The 21838-nt window shown below is 43.3% G+C and overlaps 1 protein-coding gene across 1 annotated transcript in view; it reads right to left on the reverse strand.

The window, feature by feature from the left end:
- Window positions 1-21838, reverse strand: part of LOC120997498 (high affinity cGMP-specific 3',5'-cyclic phosphodiesterase 9A-like) — a 62952-nt gene that overhangs the window by 22461 nt on the left and 18653 nt on the right. The window contains exons 5-7 of the mRNA XM_040427612.1: window positions 20719-20811; window positions 16695-16765; window positions 5449-5533 (exon numbers count right to left, since the gene is read on the reverse strand). Of these exons, the coding sequence (XP_040283546.1) occupies window positions 5449-5533; window positions 16695-16765; window positions 20719-20811 (249 nt within the window). The remainder of the gene's footprint in view (window positions 1-5448; window positions 5534-16694; window positions 16766-20718; window positions 20812-21838) is intronic.

A 21838-nucleotide genomic window follows, 5' to 3' on the forward strand; every position in this document is an offset into this window, starting at 1 on the left:
ACCAGAGGTTAGCTGGGAAGCAGCTTCTGACATGCAGCTAGATAGCCCAGGCTCCTAGCTTGCTTCCAGGGGAAGAAGTTATCTCCTGAGGATATATAGCACCTTACCAAGTACAGTGCAGAGCCACTTTTATCCAGCCAAATAGAAAGCTGAAGGGCAGAAGGATATTTACAGCAAGAAGATATATACCGGAGGAAGTTTTCCCTACCCAAGGATAAAGCCAGCAATAGGGCATACGGGCCTTGGTGAAAGCCAGACAGGATCTGAGAAAAGTGCAGCCTGATCTGTAAGTGTTTTTCCCTCTGAGTATCTTGCAAAGACTTTGCCTGCCATTTATGTCAAGCCTGCCTGTATTCAACATTATGCATATGGAACTAACTGAGGACTGTATATAGTTGAACTGTTCAGTAAAAAGAAGTTCTGGTTCACTGCAACTTTGTGTACCTCAATTATTCCTACAACAAATCGGTGTGCCACCGTTACCGGCACTGGCGTCATGAACTATAAGGGATCTTGCCACAGGCACACTAAACCTACAACACCCAGGGCACCTCACCTACCACCTGGCCTGGTCCCTATACACAGAGAGTGCCCCAGAGGATCCATGTGCCAGCCTCTCCATCACTGCTGTACGCCTGCCCAGGGTATATAAAAACTGTGAGTACCAAGAACAACCCTCGGTTTGTTAACTACCCCTGTGACCTCACATTCGCTCACCCTGCAGGGCTGCGTACTGCACAAGGGAGGAGGGGGGGGAGAAGAGCGTGGCAAGGGAGGGAGGGGGGGAGAAAAGAGTGACAAGGGAGGGTGGAGAACAGAGTGACAAGGGAGGGGGGAGAAGAGAGTGACAAGGGAGGGAGGGGGGAGAAGAGAGTGACAAGGGAGGAGGGGGGAGAAGAGAGTGACAAGGGAGGGAGGGGGGAGAAGAGAGTGACAAGGGAGGGAGGGGGGAGAAGAGAGTGACAAGGGGGGGAGAAGAGAGTGACAAGGGGGGGGGGCGGAGAAGAGAGTGACAGGGGGGGGGGCGGAGAAGAGAGTGACAAGGGGGGGCGGAGAAGAGAGTGACAAGGGGGGGGAGAAGAGAGTGACAAGGAGGGGGGGAGAAGAAAGTGACAGGGAGGGGGGGAGAGAAGAGAGTGACAAGGGAGTCCCCAGAGTCAGACTGCAGCCAGAGACCAGATCATCTTATTGTCCTGGTGGTAAGCAGACAATGCAATATGTTTATTATTTAATTGTTTAGTCATTAATACTACATTGGAAACTAATTTACCTCACATTAAGGCTCCATTCACACGTCCGCAACGTGTTTTGCGGATACACGGAGCCGCGGATCTGCAAAACACGGAAAGCGGCAATGTGCGTTCCGGATTTTGCGGACCGCACATTGCCAGCATTAATAGAATATGCCTGTTCTTGTCCGAAATTGCTCTATTTTTTTGCGGAACGGAAGTGCGGATCCGCAATTCTGTGTCCGGGCAGCACATCATGCTGCCCCATAGGAATGAATGGGTCCGCAACTTCGCTCCGCAAAATGCAAAACGAAATTGTGGACGTGTGAATGGAGCCTAAAAGGACACTATAGTCCCAGAACCAGTACAGTTTAATGTAGCGGTACTGGTGTCTATAGCCTGTTCCTGCAGAGAAAAGACACTGTGCAGTACTGGTGATAAAGGAGCACTATAGTGCCAGGAAAACAAACTCATTTTCCTGGCACTATATAGTTGTTAGGAGTGGGGCACCCTCGTGCCCCCCTCCCACTGGGCCTAGGGCGGCAAAAATCCTTGCACCGGCCCTGCTCTTACTGCACTATGTTTCGAATTTAATGGTAGGAAAAGGGGAAGGGAGTATGGGAGGAGCTATGGTGGAGTGTCTAAGCTTCAGGTTGTATTGCCATGGCAACTATAGACACTTGCGGGATGTAGGTGTGCATGTTTATTTTATTGAAATGAAAAATGGGATATAAATAGTAAAAAGGAGTAGCCAAAAAATGATTAAAGGGCTAAAACAACAATCCAAAGAGGAATAGCCTAAAAATAATGAAGAGGCTAAAACAACAATCCAAGGCTGTATGATAAAAAAGATACATGAATTAAAATTCTACGTGTGACGATATATATACATAATCTATTTGGATATATATATATATATATATGTATATAACAAATGGTACTGAGAAAGAGCGAATACCTGGGTATTGTATACTGTGCGTTATACACTGGGCAAATCCAGGTTGCAAATAAGATGTAGGGTGTCAATTATATAGTTTATAAATGATGGGCAATGCCAAGAAAGGGAATTAATTATACCAGAACAGTATGCTTTGTACATATTCCATTATTCTTTGGTCTTTTTTACACTACGTTCATATCGGATAAGGCTCCCCTCCCAATTTCCGCCCACCAGCTCCGCAAAGGAGCAGGAAAGCCGAAAGGATGGACCCCGCAGACAACCGAGACCCAACAAAGCGCAACGGAGCCCAAAGACCCCACAGACCACAGCTGGCCCACCAGGCGCCAGCCCAGAACACGACCCCCGAGTGGAGACGAAAGTCCCACATGCAGGACCCCCGCCTCCACCCAAAAAAATCACACCCTGAGCGGACACCGAACGGACCCCCACCACAGTACACTGGGTCCCCCGGCCACGCCGCGCCAAACCAGGCCCCAGCTTCCCAACGGAGCCGGAGGACGGAAAGGAGAGACGGACACGCGAACGGAGCCCTAGAAACATTAACACACCTATAATAATTGGAATGCTCATAAATAAAATTATGGTGAATTAAAACTGTACGAGGAATATGTTTTTGTTTTTTTGTCACTTTTTTCTATGCTTTTTAACTTCTACTCTGATGTATTGATGAGTAGACTTGAATAACCAGACTATTTGCTATTCGTGACCTGATATGTGCATTTATGAGTGTCTGCGGTCTACAGATAAATTTCAAAGGCCTCATTCAGGCCATATGGGTTTAGACTCTTCAGTTTGAAAATCCAGTACATCTCACTTCTCCTGATGTACTGGATATCATTCCTTTGGTGGGTTGGAATTTGCTCAATGAGAGTAATCCTTAAACCCTTAGGGCTCCCTCCATGGTAGTTTGTGGTTTGTCTTGACACACTATGTTTTAAAAATTGTTTTCTTATATTCGACCTATGCTTATTGACTCTATTCCGTAGGGTCTGAATGGTCCGTCCCACATATATTAGGTTGCATGGGCATTCTAGTATGTAGATAACGTGTGTAGAGCTACAGTCAAGGTTTGTGGAGATTGGGTGTGAGGATCCATCATTCTTATTTAAAAAGAAAGTTGTTTGGCATATCATTCCACAGCAAAGACATCTGGGTTATTTACATCTCCAGCTTCCATTTTTCAATGAGTTCCTTGGTTCTTCTTTTATATTTGGAGTGTCCCTAAGTTTGCTTGGAGCTAATAGGTTCTTCAATGTGCGTGCTCGTCTGTAAGTTAGTGCTGGTACAGTGGGTATCAATTTATTTAGGATAGGATCCTTCTTCAGAATATACCAGTATTTTGCTAGGATCTGACCTTATTATGGCCCTCACTGAAGGTGGTAATGAAGTTGTACCCATATTTATCGGTTGTATTCGGCTGTTTTTGCTTCAGTTCCAAGCATTCTAATTGTGTTAAGCTGGCCACTTTATCCTGTACTGCAGTAACAATGCTCTTAGAGGGGAGTTGGGGTGAATAGTGAATTGGGTGGGAGGTAAGTTGAGTGGTGCACACTCTGCTAGGATCTCAGATCTGAAAACGGAAGCAGGGTTGCTCCATAACATAGAGTTCTTGGGACAAGGGGTAGTTTTGGGGGTGATCTCTGCATCAAGGGTAGAGGCAGGGTTTTGATGATTCGGACAAGGGGTAATTTTGGTAATGTTCGATGAAATGATATGTGATGCCAAGCCAGAATTTGTGGTGGAGGTAGTGATCTCATTGCATAGATTCCATGTGTGCTGTGGTTTCAAGGTGGTTGGTGTGTTCATGGTGCGTTTTGGGTATTGATTGTATACTGGTAGTTGTGGTTTATCATGAATACGGAGATTCTGATTCTTCTTGTATCTATTGTTGTTGGTGTATGTGTAGTTGTTATAAGGTTTTTTATGACGTTTTTTATATTTGTTATAGTTTGTATTTTTCCACTGGTGTGTTTGATTTTCTGAGGCCATGATTGATAGGTGCATGCTTTTTGGATTTGTAGCTTGTACGGATGTGTCCTCCCTGATCTCTTCCTTATTTGTAGGATCTACTTTCAGCCAATATTTTATATTGTTAGTGGCAAAATCTGATCTATCTCTAAACAATTTTCCACTTTTTTTATGTATGATTTCTTTTTCATAGGATAAAATTCTGGTCGTGATCATACGATCAAATTTGATGATTGAGGCATGGGACCTGTGCTTGTTGAGTTAAAAAAAACTGTGGGTGGATCCTGAATGCTAATTCCACCCCCAGATGCGTTTTTTCTTGCGTTTTTTTTTTACTATATATATGACCCTATGTACTTTATGTGTATACTCATTTTTCTAACCTGAGGAAGGGGATCTTAATTCCCCGAAACGCGTTGTTTTTATTGCAAATCTATCTTATTGGAATAAAAAGAAGTTTGAAACTCAAGTTTGCCTTGACTGGGTTTTGGAGCGCCAAAAAGCAGAATTTCTTCTATTATTCATACACTGCCTAGTGGCTGTGTATGGTATTGCACCTCAGCCCCATTAACTTGAAATGGGCTGAGCTGCGCCTAGGCCATGTGACCGATGAACATGACATCACAAGCCTAGTGAGAAGCCACCGAAGCGCTGCAGTCTCTTCAGATGATCGTCAGGGGTGCTGGGAGTCGGACCCCCATTAATCTGATATTGATGACCTACCCTGAGCAGGGGCGTAGCTATAAGGGAAGCAGGGGAACGGCTACTTGGCGCCCAAACTCAGAAGGCCCCAACCAGGAGGAGGACTAAAAGATTTTATTGTCAGGGCCCCCTCAACAGTATTACACAACAACATTATATATGGTGACAATATATACAGTGACATGACATACAGTATGTATAGGAAACGGACAGAGTACCTGCCACGTCTGGTCTGAGATCGCTCTAGCTGCAGGAGTGGAGGTTGCACAGGAGGAGAGGGATGCAAAGAAGTTGCTGGGGGGAGGGGGCCCTTTCAAAAAGTTGATGTGGGGCCCTATCATTTCTAGTTACGCCACTGATCCAGAGGGTAGGCCATCAATATCAAAATCTCAGACAACCTCTTTTATCAATGTGTCCATGTCCATGAAACACAGCCATGTTCCACACAGTGACATTTGTAATATCCATTTAACATAGCAGTACCGATATAATAACTCCTGTCACCTGTAATATTCACATAGTACAGCAGTACCCCACATAGTGACACCTGCAATCATGTATTTCTGACTTGGGAACCAGGTGACTGACCTGTTACTTCTTTCCTCCAGTTCATCCCGCAGCTTCTTCACTTCATTCTTATACTTGTCAATGTCAATAGCTTTACGACCTTCAGCTAGAAGATGAGCAGAGGAAATATCAGGCACAGAGTGATGCTTTTTATGCTCTTTTACACTTTTTCTTTTTATAAAGAATGTATTGTCTTACATTGCCCGGTGTTTAACTGGCAGGGGTTTTGCTGCTGCGGCACCTGCCATTGGCTAGAACAATTTGGCAGTGCCACCGTGTCACTTTGTCTCTTGTTGGCTCTGCTTTTTCCAGGTACTGGCATGGACATGCATGATGGCCAATACTCAACAATGCAACCAATGATTTTTATTTTTTTGGAATCCAAGACAAACATTTCTATATTCCCAATAATGTTATGGTGGCAGACAGTTTTATAGTGTGTAAAGTATTGTAAGTAATGTAGATCCATATCTGCTGGTGTATATGGGGAACATTAGGTTAGCGGAGTGCATGGGCGGACTCTAGCACTACACAAACCAAGCATATGCACCCTGCTAGCCACAAGTGGTTAGCTGAGAGAAACGACTAGGCGTGGTCATACTGCCTGTGCAGCCAGTCCAGGTTGGCAGTCCAGTGGCCAGCCTGCACTGCTAAGCAAAGAGTGGGTTTTAGCACGCCCGGTAAGGGTTTAGCAGTGTGATGGGACAGAGCTTTGCAGTGCGACAGGGCCCCTCACACATAAGCTTGTTAGGGGCCCCAGAAATGCCCAATCTGCCCCTGGCAGAGTGCCGGTACATGATTACAGTGGTAAAGTCAGTACTGCCACATAACCCAACTATGTACCAATAATTAAAAATGAAATAGCAAAGCTCATTCACATGACTGTTTCAGTTTTAAATACAAAATAGGACATGATCAATAATTTGCATAACAGACAAACAGGTGCGGAAAGCACACGGATGTCATTCTGCAAATTATAGAACGTGTCCCAACCTCACCCGCAAAATGTGGTCCACAGACCCATTGAAGTCCACTGGATCCACAAAAAATGTGGATGGCACACAGAGGATATCCATATTTTGCGGATTCGCGTTGTGTGGACCCCAAAACAAATAAGGTTGTGTGCATGAGGTCTAAATTCATGAAAGTATTTAAAATGAGCACCACACAGGGATGAAGTGTGCCCTGCAGCGTAGACTGCATTATCCTGTGCTTCTTACACTACTAGAAAAAGGTTAGTGGTAGTTCCTGGACCTAAATGTCACAATTATTACAAATTGGATTACCTACTGATGTATAATGGGGAGACGTTTCAAGTCACATGTCCACTATGTTGTGAATGAAATGTGCATGAAGAGGGTTGATTGCAACGGTTTCTTTTACACTGTAAGACGGATGACATCATCCACAGAGCACCAATGGTAGCATAGTGCGTCGCACCTCTCTGCAACTGAACACTTATTTGCCCACATACGCCACTTTTGTGGTGTGAAAAAATGTTTTCACTGGCATTTGTGCAATATTTATTTGCACAAGTGCCTTTTCCCCGCTGATCTCGGCACGTTCCCGGAAAGAGGGCATGACGAAGGTGGGAAGGGGCAGGGCGAGCGGCTCAGCCACATTTATAATATTCTACGCCAGTTTTATGGTGTAGAACAACAGTTGCTATAGATATCAGTCAGGAGCACGGACTACTGTAGGCTATGCCCAATTTATGATGAGGCATATGCCTGTTATCATAGCCCAACGTACACCACTAGGATTGAACCAGCCCCAACTCTCTTAACGCTGAAGCTTAACCAGTGTTTGGGGGGAACTTTGCTGGTGTACACACAATAAGGGTTTGTAACTTCTGGTATATTGCCGCATGGAATAGGGTTGGAAATAAACATTGTACCTCTTACAAAGAAAACCATATCCCTTACAGTAACTGATATGAGGTATTCTATGACCCTGTGTGGTGGCAATACTACCTAGGTGAACTGTAATGTGATTGTTTATGCATGCTATTATGTCACTCTTAAGTGTGCCATGGAATTAGCACCCATGATTATACGCCATGTTGTGATGATATGTGTGCAGTGATCCAGTGGGTCACTGCTAAAGGGTTAATATTGTGTTTGATCACTACTAAAGAATTAAGGTTGTGATTCATAGCTAAAGCACTTAAATGGTTAATGTATTATTTTCCTTATGCACTGTGTATCCCAAATGGTTGTGTATAGGCGGAAAACAGGTAAACCTGGCAGTCTTTATTAGGTTGTCGAGAGATAGAATGGATCACCCCCCTGATTAGTGGATCTTTGCTAAGCAGACATAGTCCAGGGACCCTTCAGTCCCTGAGACTGAAAGCTGCCAGAGAAGCAACTGAACTGAGAGAATACCCCTGAGAGGGAAAAGAACTGACATTTTGACGGTTGACAACCACTTAAAGACCATGCTGAGACAGTAAGGTAAATGCATGTTTGTGGCAATAGACTTTACTGTTTCTGAAAAGAGTTATTGCCTCTGGAGCCGCCACGCTTCTGAGATGGACGGATCATCCGGATCTAAGTTCTGCGCTTCCAGATTGGGCATTGAAGAAAGTGTAATGAGACCTACTTTTGGGAGAGTCTTGCTCTGACATATACTTCAGATCTGTGCTTATTGCTTGCATTTGTACTACAATCTCCATCATCTATTCAGTAAAGAGAGACTTTATTTATAGCAACCAAATGGGCCTGGTCATTGCCTCCACCATCCACTGGCCACTACACTTCCTCTTCTATCTTGCATCCATCTACCTAACATCAAGGGCACCCCAGCGACCCACCACCAGGCAGGAGCCTCATAAAGTCCAGGGTGTTCCCTCTACCTACTGTAAAAATGGCCCAGGGAGCGTTAGAGCGAGAGGAATTAGCCACTGTGAGGACTACAACCACCCTCGTTGCCCCCACCACCGCTCTCATCCTCTCCAGTTCTCAGACACCACACCTTCCGTGCGGCCAAACACACTGCATGTGATTTACCATGCACTGTGCCTTTAAGCTGCAGTTATATGGCAGTGTAGGGATGATAAATGTACGGTATGTGCACTACTGTGGGTGAGATGCCTTGTAAGTACTGAGACCATGGCGAGAATATATAGTGATGATGTTATGGGCACTAACACTCTGGATGTAACTACAGAGACTGCACTGTGGATAAATATATATACTGTATGTACTGCACTGAAGTACTGTAAATAAATGCACTGCATAATGTAATTGTGCACATTGTAAATGTGTGTGTTGGGAACAACACTGATATTATATTGATATCTACTGACCAATGATATTATTATAGTTTAATCAATGGGAGCAGTGAGTGATACCGTAACACAATGAATGGAGGCAGCAGTTGTTCAGAGAACCGTGAAATAGCATGAGAGCTTTAACTGGAGGTGAGAGCACAGCACCATTTTTATCTGTATCGCCATCTGATGGGCATTATTACTGTGTAGGGGCCAAAATGGGGCACTATTACATTATTGATTCAAGTAAACTCATTCAAAAGAGCGTTTCTTCAGGGAGGAACAAAAATACCAAACTTCAAAAAAGCTAAATTTAGCCAACTAAGAGAGGCCATAGGCCTAACTAACTGGGACAAAGTCCTCAAAAATAAAAATACAGCCACAAAATGGGATATCTTTAAAAGCATCCTAAAATCTCATTGTGAGAGGTACATACCGTATGGTGGGAATAAAAGGTTAAGGAACAAAAAGAAACCAATGTGGATAAATAGAACTGTAGAGAAAGCAATAAATGGCAAAAAGAAAGCATATAAATCACTAAAACAGGAGGGTAGCATGGAAGCCCTGAAAAAAAATTTAGGAAAAAAATAGAACATGTAAAAAAACAAATAAAAGCGGCCAAACTAGAGACCGAGAGATTAATTGCCAAAGAGAGTAAAACTAACCCTAAAATGTTCTTCAATTATATAAATGTTAAAAAGTATAAATCTGAAGGTGTCGGCCCTTTTAAGAGTAATGAGGGGGGAGTCGCAGAGAGCGACGAGGAGAAAGCAAAGCTGTTAAATATTTTTTTCTCCAATGTATTCACTGAGGAAAATAAACTGTCAGATGACATGCAGAATGTAAAAATAAATTCCCCATTAAAAGTGTCCTGTCTGACCCAGGAAGAAATACAACAGCGACTTAAAAAGATTAAAATAGACAAATCGCCAGGACCGGATGGCATACACCCCCATATCCTAAGGGAATTAAGTAATGTCATAACCAGACCCTTATTTCTGATATTTGCGGACTCTATACTGACAGGGAATGTCCCACAGGATTGGCACATGGAAAATGTGGTGCCAATATTCAAAAAGGGTCCAAAAACAGAGCCTGGAAACTATAGGCCGGTAAGTTTAACATCTGTTGTGGGTAAACTGTGTGAAGATTTTCTAAGAGATGCTATCTTAGAGCATCTTAACGGAAATAAGCAAATAACGCCATATCAGCATGGCTTCGTGAGGGATCGGTCATGCCAAATTAATTTAATCAGTTTCTATGAGGAGGTAAGTTCTAGACTTGACAGCGGCGAATCAATGGATGTCGTATATCTGGACTTCTCCAAAGCATTTGACACTGTACCACATAAAAGGTTAGTATATAAAATGAGAATGCTCGGACTGGGAGAAAATGTCTGTATGTGGGTAAGTAACTGGCTCAATGATAGAAAACAGAGGGTGGTTATTAATGGTACACACTCAGATTGGGTCACTGTCACTAGTGGGGTACCTCAGGGGTCAGTGTTGGGCCCTATTCTCTTCAATATATTTATTCATGATCTTGTAGAAGGCTTGCATAGTAAAGTATAAATTTTCGCAGATGACACTAAACTGTGTAAAGTAATTAACACTAAAGAGGACAGTATACTGCTACAGAGGGATCTGGATAGACTGGAGGCTTGGGCAGATAAGTGGCAGATGAGGTTTAACACTGACAAATGTAAGGTTATGTACATGGGAAGGAATAATGCAAGTCACCCGTACATACTAAATGGTAAAACACTCGGTAACACTGACATGGAAAAGGATCTAGGAATTTTAATAAATAGCAAACTAAACTGCAAAAACCAATGTCAGGCAGCTGCTGCCAATAAGATAATGGGTTGCATTAAAAGGGGCATAGATGCCCGTGATGAGAACATAGTCCTACCACTTTACAAATCATTAGTCAGACCACACATGGAGTACTGTGTACAGTTCTGGGCTCCTGTAAACAAGGCAGACATAGCAGAGCTGGAGAGGGTCCAGAGGAGGGCAACTAAAGTAATAACTGGAATGGGGCAACTACAGTACCCGGAAAGATTATCAAAATTAGGGTTATTCACTTTAGAAAAAAGACGACTGAGGGGAGATTTAATTACTTAGTTATGACCTGATCTATAAAAGGATCATGTAACTTTCTCCGTACGGTGAACGCCATAAAAAAAAAAAACTGAAAACTATGATGGAATTGAAATTTTTCCCACCTCACTTCCCAGAAAAGGTATTAAAAGTGATAAAAAAAGTTGTATGTACCCCAAAATAGTACCAATCAAACCATCACCTCATCCCGAATAAATGAGCCCCTACATGAGACAATCGCCCAAAAAATGAAAAAAATATGGCCTTCAGAAAATGGAGACACAAAAACATGTTTTTTTTACTAAAATGCTTGTATTATGTAAAGCCAAAAAATATATAAAAAAATAGACAAATTAGGTATCACTGCGTTCGTAACGACTTGCTCTTTAAAAATATCACCCATTCTTCCACCAAGAGGTAAATACCATTAAAAAAAAAAAAAGTGTGCCAAAACAACCAATTTTATTGGTCTATTTGCTCAATAAAGTGTAATATTGAATGATCAAAAATTATTATGTACCCAAAATTCAGACCAATGAAAATTTCAACTCTTCCCACAAAAAATGAGCCCCTACACAAGACGATCGGCAGAAAAATAGAAAAAATATGTCTTTTAGAAAATGGAGACACAAAAACATTTTATTTTTTTCAAAAATGCTTTATTATGTAAAACTTAAACAAACAAACAAAGAAAGTAGACATATTTGATATCATCGTGTCCGTTACAACCTGCTCTATAAAAATAGCACATGATATAACCTGTCAGATGAACACTGTAAAAAACAAAAAAATTAAAACTGTGCCAGAATAGCCATTTTTGGTTACCTTGCCTAACAAAAAGCGTAATATAAAGCAATCAAAAAGTCATATATACACCCCAAAATAGTACCAATAAAACCATCATCTCATCCTGCAATAAATGAGCCCATACATAAGACAATCACCCAAAAAATAAATATGTCTTTCAGAAAAAGGATACACTAAAACATGACTTTTTTTCAAAAATGCTTTAATTGTGTAAAACTGATATTAGGTATCGCTGCATTTGTAATGACCTGCTCAAAACAACCAATTTTTTTTTACACCTTGACCCATAAAGAGTAATATTGAATGATCCAAAACTCATATGTACCCAAAAAATGACCCCGTGCACAAGATGAGTGGCAGAAAAAGAAAAAGTATAGCTTTCAGAAATTGGTGACACAGAAAAAACATGATTTGTTTTGTTTGGAGTGACCACTCCTCTGAAGATGCTTGCTGTGATGCATGTTGGGATTTTCACTTTGAAGCTGCTCTGCCCACACAGCTTCCCATCAATGGGAGCATGCTATACTGAACACATTAGAAAAATTATATGTATACAGTATATCTCTCATGATACAAATACCTTGTGGCTTTAGTTATTTTCTGGGACCCTTTATTTATTTTTTATGCGTATGGTGGCCAACCCCTTTAACTAAAAGGCTACTCCTGAGAGAAAGAGAACAGACATTTTTGATGGTGGAGAACCACATCAGAGGACGTGCTGGAAAGACAGTAAGGTATCGCTTGTTTAAGCCATAAGACTTTACTTCTGTGGAAAGGGTATATTGCTTTGGTGCCCACCACATTTGTGAGACGGATTGGCCATCCGATCTAAGATCTATACCTCGCAGCATGGGAATTGCAGAAAGATTTAATGAGAATGGAATTGCACACCTGTGGTATTTGGGAAGATTGAAAAGTGTACTTAGAGTAAGACTCAGGGAGGACTACTACTACCATCATTACTGCTGCCTATACACAGCTATTGAGAAAAGCCTACTCTGTAACACACCTCAGAACTGTGCCTATAGCGAATCTATCTCCTGCAACTCCTATAATCTATTCAGTAAAAAGAGACTTTATTTCTTGCAACCAAAAGGGCCTGGCCATTGACTCCACCATCCATATGCCATCATTGACTCCACATCTGTTCTTTTGTCTTGCACCCATCTACCTAACATCAAGGGCACCCCCACCCAACTCTGGCCAGAAGCCCCAGAAGATCCAGGGTGCGCTCCAAGAGAAGAAATGGTTCACCCTCTATTCACAAAATAAAAATCAAAGATATATACAGTACAAGGTTAAAGGTACTTACTAATGTATTGTGATTGTCCATATTCATTTTTCCATCACATTATACACTGCTCATTTCCATGGTTATGACCACCGTGCAATCCATCAGTGGTGGCCATGCTTGCACACTATAGGAAAAAGTGTCAGCCTCTCTGGTGGCTGAGACCGTGGGAGTACACATAGGCCAGTGCTTTTTCCTATAGAGTTGCAAGCACAACCACCACTGCTGGATTGCAGGGTGGTCGTAACCGTGAAAACGAGCAGTGTATAATGTGATGGAAAAAAACTGCAAAGGAAGCAATATGGAAAATAAAAATAAATTAGTAAGTGCCTTGTATTAACTTTCTCTGAATGCTATTTGCTGATGTGACAAAACCCCTTTAAGAATAAAGCAAATTTACAAAAAATATATATGGTCTTTAGCCATTTACCCTAGGTTCATGTCCCGTGGTAGACCTACCTTTTATTATAACTATTAAAAATGTATGTTTGAAGCTATAGCTGGTTTAGACGCTTGCCTCACAGGCAGTGTTCTTGGGTTAAAAAAAATAATAATTTGAAACCCACGATTATTAAAATATCTATAACACATACCGCAGCTCTATCTGTTTAATTGTAATTATTAAGAGGTGTATATCCTAAGTTCGGCTTCGTTCACATCACCGTTCAGCCTTTATGGGGCAGGAAAACGGAAGGGACGGATTCGGCACATAACTGAGCCGAACGGAGCCCACGGGCCCCATAGACTATAATGGGGTCCATTAGGTTTCCGCTCAGAAGAAGATTTTGGAGCGGAGACAAAAGTTGGGCATGCAGGACTTTTGTCTCCGTTTCAAAAATCTTCTTCTGAGCAGAAACCTAACGGACCCCATCATAGTCTATGGGGCCCGTGGGCTCCGTTCGGCTCAGTTATGTGCCGAATGCGTCCTTTCCATTTTCCTGGCCCTAAATGTTACTTTATGTGAGTTCTAGGAAATCATTTATAATGCAAGCCTTTACACTTCCTCCTAGCAGTCAATTGGCTTCCATTATTCACTTGCAGAGTAAATATGTATCTTCACTAATTATACGTTTTAGAAGCTATATTCCTTCCTTGGCTGTTTTGACTGGACGCCTTCTGCGCACCCCCAGCCAGATTATGAGTCACTGCCTTGGTTACATGTGGAATGCCTTGTTGTGGGCACACTATCCAGATAGATAGTTACTGCCTCGGCTGTAAGAGCAGGACACCTTTCACGCACAAGCCAGCCAGCTTGCTAATTTGCCGTCTTGGCTGCAAATGGGATACTTAATGCACGTCTGTCCGACAAAATTGCCCGTTATGCAGCTTTTTGCAAAGACAGATGACTAGGAAATCAACCTCTTAATAATTATAACTAAACAGGTAGAGCTGGGGTATGTAGTATACACTCACCTAAAGAATTATTAGGAACACCTGTTCTATTTCTCATTAATGCAATTATCTAGTCAACCAATCACATGGTAGTTGCTTCAATGCATTTAGGGGTGTGGTCCTGGTCAAGACAATCTCCTGAACTTCAAACTGAATGTCAGAATGGGAAAGAAAGGTGATTTAAGCAATTTTTAGCGTGGCATGGTTGTTGGTGCCAGACGGGCTGGTCTGAGTATTTCACAATCTGCTCAGTTACTGGGATTTTCCCGCACAACCATTTCTAGGGTTTACAAAGAATGGTGTGAAAAGTGAAAAACATCCAGTATGCGGCAGTCCTGTGGGCAAAAATGCCTTGTGGATGCTAGAGGTCAGAGGAGAATGGGCCGACTGATTCAAGCTGATAGAAGAGCAACGTTGACTGAAATAACCACTCGTTACAACCGAGGTATGCAGCAAAGCATTTGTGAAGCCACAACACGCACAACCTTGAGGCGGATGGGCTACAACAGCAGAAGACCCCACCGGGTACCACTCATCTCCACTACAAATAGGAAAAAGAGGCTACAATTTGCACGAGCTCACCAAAATTGGACTGTTGAAGACTGGAAAAATGTTGCCTGGTCTGATGAGTCTCAATTTCTGTTGAGACATTCAAATGGTAGAGTCCGAATTTGGTGTAAACAAAATGAGAACATGTATCCATCATGCCTTGTTACCACTGTGCAGGCTGGTGGTGGTGGTGTAATGGTGTGGGGGATGTTTTCTGGGCACACTTTAGGCCCCTTAGTGCCAATTGGGCATCGTTTAAATGCCACGGGCTACCTGAGCATTGTTTCTGACCATGTCCATCCCTTCATGACCACCATGTACCCATCCTCTGATGGCTACTTCCAGCAGGATAATGCACCATGTCACAAAGCTCGAATCATTTCAAATTGGTTTCTTGAACATGACAATGAGTTCACTGTACTAAAATGGCCCCCACAGTCACCAGATCTCAACCCAATAGAGCATCTTTGGGATGTGGTGGAACGGGAGCTTCGTGCCCTGGATCTGCATCCCTCAAATCTCCATCAACTGCAAGATGCTATCCTATCAATATGGGCCAACATTTCTAAAGAATGCTATCAGCACCTTGTTGAATCAATACCACGTAGAATTAAGGCAGTTCTGAAGGCAAAAGGGGGTCCAACACCATATTAGTATGGTGTTCCTAATAATTCTTTAGGTGAGTATATATCTAATATATAAAGCTGAGTGTATGTGAATATGTATGTACGCTAAAGGAATCCGCACCATCGCATTTACAATCACAGAATTTGGCACACAGGTACATCAGGTGTCCAGGAAAGTTTTCTCAGCTCTCTAGCACGTACCGTTCCTGAGATATTCCCAAAAAATTAGCCAATAGAAGCCTGGTCACATGACCCTTATCAGCCAATAGAAGCTCGTAGGCCCTTAGTCTCCACATACACACAGTTTCCCACCAGGTTTCGATAACAACCCAGCCATTTTTCTGCACTGCTGTAGGTCAGCTTCAAAGGGGCAGGGCACTGTGGATGACACTGTTAAGGGAGCGGAGTGCTGTGGAGGTCACAGTTAAGGGGGCAAAAGATGAACTTAAAAAATCTCACCCCAGGTCCTGCTAAGCCACGCCCCGACATGGTTAGGCCACTCCGCAGCCAACGGAGATTGAAAAAATGAAGGTAACAATCAACTTCTGTCAGCTGCAGGGGTGGGAGGGAGGGTGACTTTCTCCCTGCAGCTCACGCTCAGACAGCACAGTGCTGCTGTCTGAGAGTGAGCTGTTCAAAAGGACATCCCTGTGTCCGTCCAGGCCTTGCGTCGAACGGGGGACTGGGAGTCTGAAAGATGGACTGTCCGGCCTAAAACTGGACCTCTGGCCACCCTAGGGGCAGGCTGCTGTGGATGTCACAGTTAAGGGGACGGGATGCTGTAGAGGTCACTGTTAAGGGGACGGGATGCTGTGGAAGTCACTGTTAAAGGCATAGGCACTGTGGAGGTCTCTGTTAAGGGGGCAGGGAACAGTGGAGGTCACAGTTAAGGGGACGGTCCGCTATGGAGGTCAGTGTTAAGGGGTGGGATGCTATAGAAGTCACTGTTAAGGGGGCGGGGTGTTGTGGAGGTCACATTTTAAGGGAACGGAGCTCTGTGGAGGTCACTGTTAAGGGGGCGGGTTATTGTGGAAATCACTGTTAACGAGACAGGGTACTGTGGAGGTTACTGTTAAAGGGGAGAGTCCTGTAGATGTTACTGTTAAGGGGGCAGGACGCTGTGGATGTCACTGTTATAGTTGATAGGTGGCTTCATACAAGATAACGTTACATCAGCAACTGAATAAAGAGGGACCTGACACGTAGATGCCATATCAATATTTTCTTACCTTCCACCCTCTGCTCTAAGATTGTGAGACGTTCAAAGACTTCTCTCTTCAGCTCACTAATCCTGAATGCTCTGGGAGAAAAGAAAAAGTATATTATAAAGTAATATATTATAAAGTATATATTATAAAATATATTTATAGTATATGTTTATATGAGTTGGAGTTCCAATATCCCCTGGCTTCATCACACAACCATAGTTACACTCCTTCTGCCTGTGGACACCATCCAATAGTAAGCTCACTGCATACAAATGTATACAGTTCTTATTAACCCCAATAATATATTTGTCTTTAATTAGCTCCCCCTAGTGGTGACTGCAGAGAGTCAAAGTTGTATAATGTAACCCTTTAATGGCCAGGCCTGAAAAGGCCTTAATGACCAGACTAGAGATGAACACATTTCTTGAAATTAATTTCATGGCAGATGTTGAATTTTAGAAAAAAAAATATTTGTGTCTGAATCAATTCTACACGATTCGAAGTTGCTCTGAAATTTGATACATAAACAACCTTTAGTCTCCTAGGATTTTTTTTTTTGCAAATCTTTATTTGTAATTTGTTGTAATGATGAGAACAACAAGCAGTAATGAGGGCAACAAGCCCAATATCATGAAGGCACAATGGGCGAATAGTACAGCATTGACAGTAGATAAGACTGTTACATAGTAAATTGAGTGAATGAACAGAATAAATGAGATGGCCTCAAGGACAAGAGGGAATCACATTGCAATACTGAAACAGATGGAGTGAAAAAAATGCTACTGGGTTGCATACCGAGCACGGGGTGCTAATAACTAAGGAGTAGCATGAGAATTTGTATACCATTTGAACCAAGGCTCCCATAAGGTGAGAAAAGCATCATGAGAAATGTTTTCCCAACTGGAGAGCTCCTCAAATCTACATAACTCATGGACTTTCAATGTCCATTCTTCCATGGTAGGAGGATCTTCGGACAGCCAATGTAGAGGGACCAGGAGTTTTGCTGATGCTATAAGGTGAGCCTGTAAGAGCGTTTGTGAAGTGGGAAGTGTTGGTTCGGTACATTTAGGAGAACCAATAGGGGGGAGAGAGGGGATGAGGAGGGGCATATTTGTTGTATAATGGCAGATAGGGAGGACCAGAAAGAAGAAATTTTCCTGCAGTGCCACCAAATATGTAGAGCCCGTACCTCTCTCCTCAAGGCATCTCCAACAGACCGGGGGAAGTAATGGGTCCATCTTGTGAAGTAAATCTGGAGTGCGATACCACCTGGTGGTTAATTTAAAGGAGTTCTCCTGTACCCTTATACACCTCGAGAAGCCGTGAGAGTTCCTAAGGATCAAGGAGATCTCATAGTCCGATAGTGTAAGACATAACTCCCTTTCCCAGTGCTGAATGAAAAGAGGCCTAGCAGGACACTTAAGTGTGAGTAGTTTGTTGTAAAAAAGTGAGATGGGTTTCTTTACTGGACTAGGGGAGTCAATAAGAACTTCATACCAAGAAGGAAGAAAGTTCCTATCAGCAATGAGTAGATATTTTTGACATATCTGATGGAAGTAGGAGTAATGAAGTGGTGTCAAATTAGTAGCCCAATGTGATGTCTGGAGGTCCAGCAATGAGGGAATTTGGAAGTGTTTCAGTATATCACCCACAGAGGAGGTACCAAAGGAAGACCAAAAGCCCATATCATCTAAATAGCTCGGGATTAGAAAATATGGCAAGAGGCGTAGAGGCATAAAAGGGGAGGGGCTGGAAGGAAAGTTAAAAGGCATACGAGATTTTGGACCAAGTGTTGAGGACTAGTGATGGCCAGTTCGCAGTGTTCACCGACGAACACATGCGATCTGCCATCTTCTCTCCCAAGTCCGGCGATGCAGAGGTAAGTCCTTACCTGTGCCCGCGCCGCGAGCCGCTCTGAAACACATGCGGTCATCGGGAGCAGGCAGTTCCGAGAACAGCCTTCATCAGGACTTGAGAGTGAAGATGGCAGATCGCATGTGTTCGTCGGCGAACACTGCGAACTGGCCATCACTGTTGAGGACTCCCCTAAGGGTTGTCGGGAACTCTGCGTCAGTAGCCGGGTTAGGCTCAACCTTCCAAAGGCGAGAGTAGTCAGAGGGGGACAGCATAAAGCGAGCTATCTGACACCCTAATTTGGTTATATGAGGGTTGACTAATTCGACAAGTAGTCTAAATTGGATAGACTGATATTATGCCTTGATGTCTGGAAGGCCAAATCCTCCTCTGTGTTTGGGAAGGACCAGTAGGGAATAGGCCAGTCTCGGGCGCGCCTGCTTCCAAATGAAAGCGGAAAAGGTTCTGCGTATAGCCAAAAAGAAAGATTCAGGCACAAATATGGGCAAAGTTTGTAATAGATAAAGGATTTTAGGGAGGATAAATGTTTTTAGAATGTTTTTCCTGCCCATCCAGGACACAAATGGGATTGTGAGAGCTTTTAGTTGCTGTTTTATGTTAGCAAGTAATGGGAGGAAGTTCAATTAAAAAGCCATGTTTGGGTCAACAGGGATATTTACACCTAAATAATTGATGTGGGATTGGAAAGGATAAGTCTTCGCTAAAAACTTGATCGTCGTAGGAGGGGTTACGACCCCAAGGGCCATACATTTGGAAAGATTAATCTTGAAATTGGACAATTGACCAAACCTTCCAAAGAGACCTAGGATGGCCGGGAAAGCAGAGACAGGGTCAGACAGGAATAGAAGTAGGTCGTCAGCGAAAGCAGCAACTTTATGTGGGACTGGTCTTACTTTTAAGCCACATATATTATCGTTTTGTCTGATGGCCTGTAGCAGCGTCTCCAGGCAGAGAATAAAGAGGGAGGGTGAAAGGGTGCAACCTTGACGGGTAGCGTTGGAAATGGGAAAGGAAGGGGAAAAAACTAAATTTATTCAGATTTTTGCATGGGGCGAGGAGTACAGGGACAACACCGCCAGAACAAATTGAGAGGGGAAGCCAAATCTATGAAGAGTGGCCTCCATGAACTTCCAGTCGACTCGATCAAACGCTTTCTCAGCGTCTGTGCTGAAAAGGGTCAATGGGGAGTTTTTCTTAAGTGCATACGAAATGGCTTTTTGTACTCTGAAAGTGCCGTCCCTGCACTCTCCCCCCCCCCCACAAAACCGGCCTGTTCCGGGAAATTAAATTGTTTAGGAGAGGGGCAATCCTATGAGCTAGGATTTTCGCCCACAGTTTTATGTCAGCATTTAGCAAGGAAATGGGTCTGTAGCTAGAGGGGAGTTAAGGGTCCTTGCCCTCTCTAGGGAGTACCACAATATGGGCCTCTTACGCTTGTTTCATCGGTAGAGAGCCAGATAACAGTGTATTAAAATATATTGTTAGTTGAGGGCCTAGGATTGATAGGAATTTCTTATAGAAAGATATAGGTAGCCCGTCGGGACCCGGACTCTTGTCTTGAGGAATGGTAGACAAAACCTGACAGATTTCCTCAAGAGTAATTGGGGAAGTTAGCGTTTCTTGTTCCTGTGAAGTTAAAACAGGAAGGTTAAGGGAGGAGAGGAAACTAGAAATGTTGCCCAAGTGCTCAAAAAGGCCCACAGGAGTTTCATGTTCTCTTATATTATAAAGCGAATGGTAGTAGGAGGTAAAGGCTGCTGCTATATCAGCGGTGGCTGTGACAGTAAAGCCGCTGGTTGTTTTCATTTGCTTAATATGTGACTGCTCCGACCTTTTCTTAATTAGGGCTGACATAATTTCATTACCCTTGTCGCCATAGGCGTATTGTTTATGTCTTAGTTTGATGTAAGCATTTGCAGCTTTGTTATTCAAGAGTGATTTCAGTTCGCATCTTACTTTCAAGAGCTCGGAGTGGTCCTTCAGGACTATAGATTTTTTATGTGTGGTTTCAATTATAGCTATTTTTGAAAGGAGGTTGTTAATGCTGGCTAGGCGTTGTTTCTTCAGGTGAGAGCCTAATGCTATAAACTGACCCCGTATGACTGATTTGTGGGTCTGCCACTACAGAGGAGGCTGAGAAGGGCACATTTTTATGTATCCCAATGCTTACCCCTCTGGATGAGCTTGAGTGGCAGGAATGATACCACCTATTAAAGCAGGAGCGAGGCATAGAGGGTATACGGCCTGTGCGAAATTGGGTTTCCTGCAACAATACAATATCAGCGTTACCTCTCCTTAGTATTTGAAAAATGCAACTTCGTTTAATGGGGTTATTACACCCATTGATGTAAACAAAGCTATATTAAGATTCAAGGTGGCCATCTTTGAAAATAACAAGGAGAGTGGGAATTACTGTATATTTGCCTCATGACGTAACATACGAACCATAAAACCAATACAAAAATGGTCAAAACAATAAAAATTTCACACATTAAGGCTGCAAGAGGAGCAGGCTGGGGAAAGGAATACACAAGCGACAGTGTAGCCCAATCTGCCCAAGCCGCCTAATAATAAGCCGTAGCTTAGCTTAGACAAGGGAAACCCCGACAGGTAGGTGTACATGGGAGAGGGGGAGAAGGTAAAAAGAGGGGAGGAGGAGGAAAGGATAATGTAGGTAAAAGAGGGATTGGGGATTGGTGGGGGAGGGGGAAGACAAGGGCTAAGGAGAGTGGTAACTGGTAGACAACAGCTAACCTGGTTAACGACCAACATGTAGAGGTGTACATATGGTGACATTAACCCTTACCCCAGCCACCAACAAAGCGGCAGGAGGGTACATATGAAAAACAATATAGGTATTAGAGAGCATCGAAATGACTATCAGTCATAAGAGTCCATTCGGGGCATCTTGTTGGACTTCCTAGATCCCTGTTTCCCGACGGTGGACCACGGTGTAGGGATAGGAGGAGACGGATCGCCATCTTGTTGGATCAGGAGCCACGAAGGGATATCCAGTGTTGGAAGCTGCAGTGTTTCCCACACCTGTTGTAGGTCTTCTGGGGAGCGAACGGTAATGCGCCGGGAGCCAGCCGTAATCAGGATACCTAATGGAAACAACCACCGGTAAGGTATTTTAGCCGACCTAAGTGCTTCAGTGAGGGGTTGTAAGATCCTCCTTTTTTGGAGGGTAGACGGATCAATGTCCTGGTAAAGCTGGACCTTGACATCAGCGATTTTCACCCCAGGTAGCCCCCTGGCTTTGTGGAGAATGGCTTCTGTATCGCGGTAGC

The sequence above is a fragment of the Bufo bufo genome, chromosome 1 (assembly GCF_905171765.1).
Source record: "Bufo bufo chromosome 1, aBufBuf1.1, whole genome shotgun sequence".
In the NCBI taxonomy this organism is placed as follows: domain Eukaryota; kingdom Metazoa; phylum Chordata; class Amphibia; order Anura; family Bufonidae; genus Bufo; species Bufo bufo.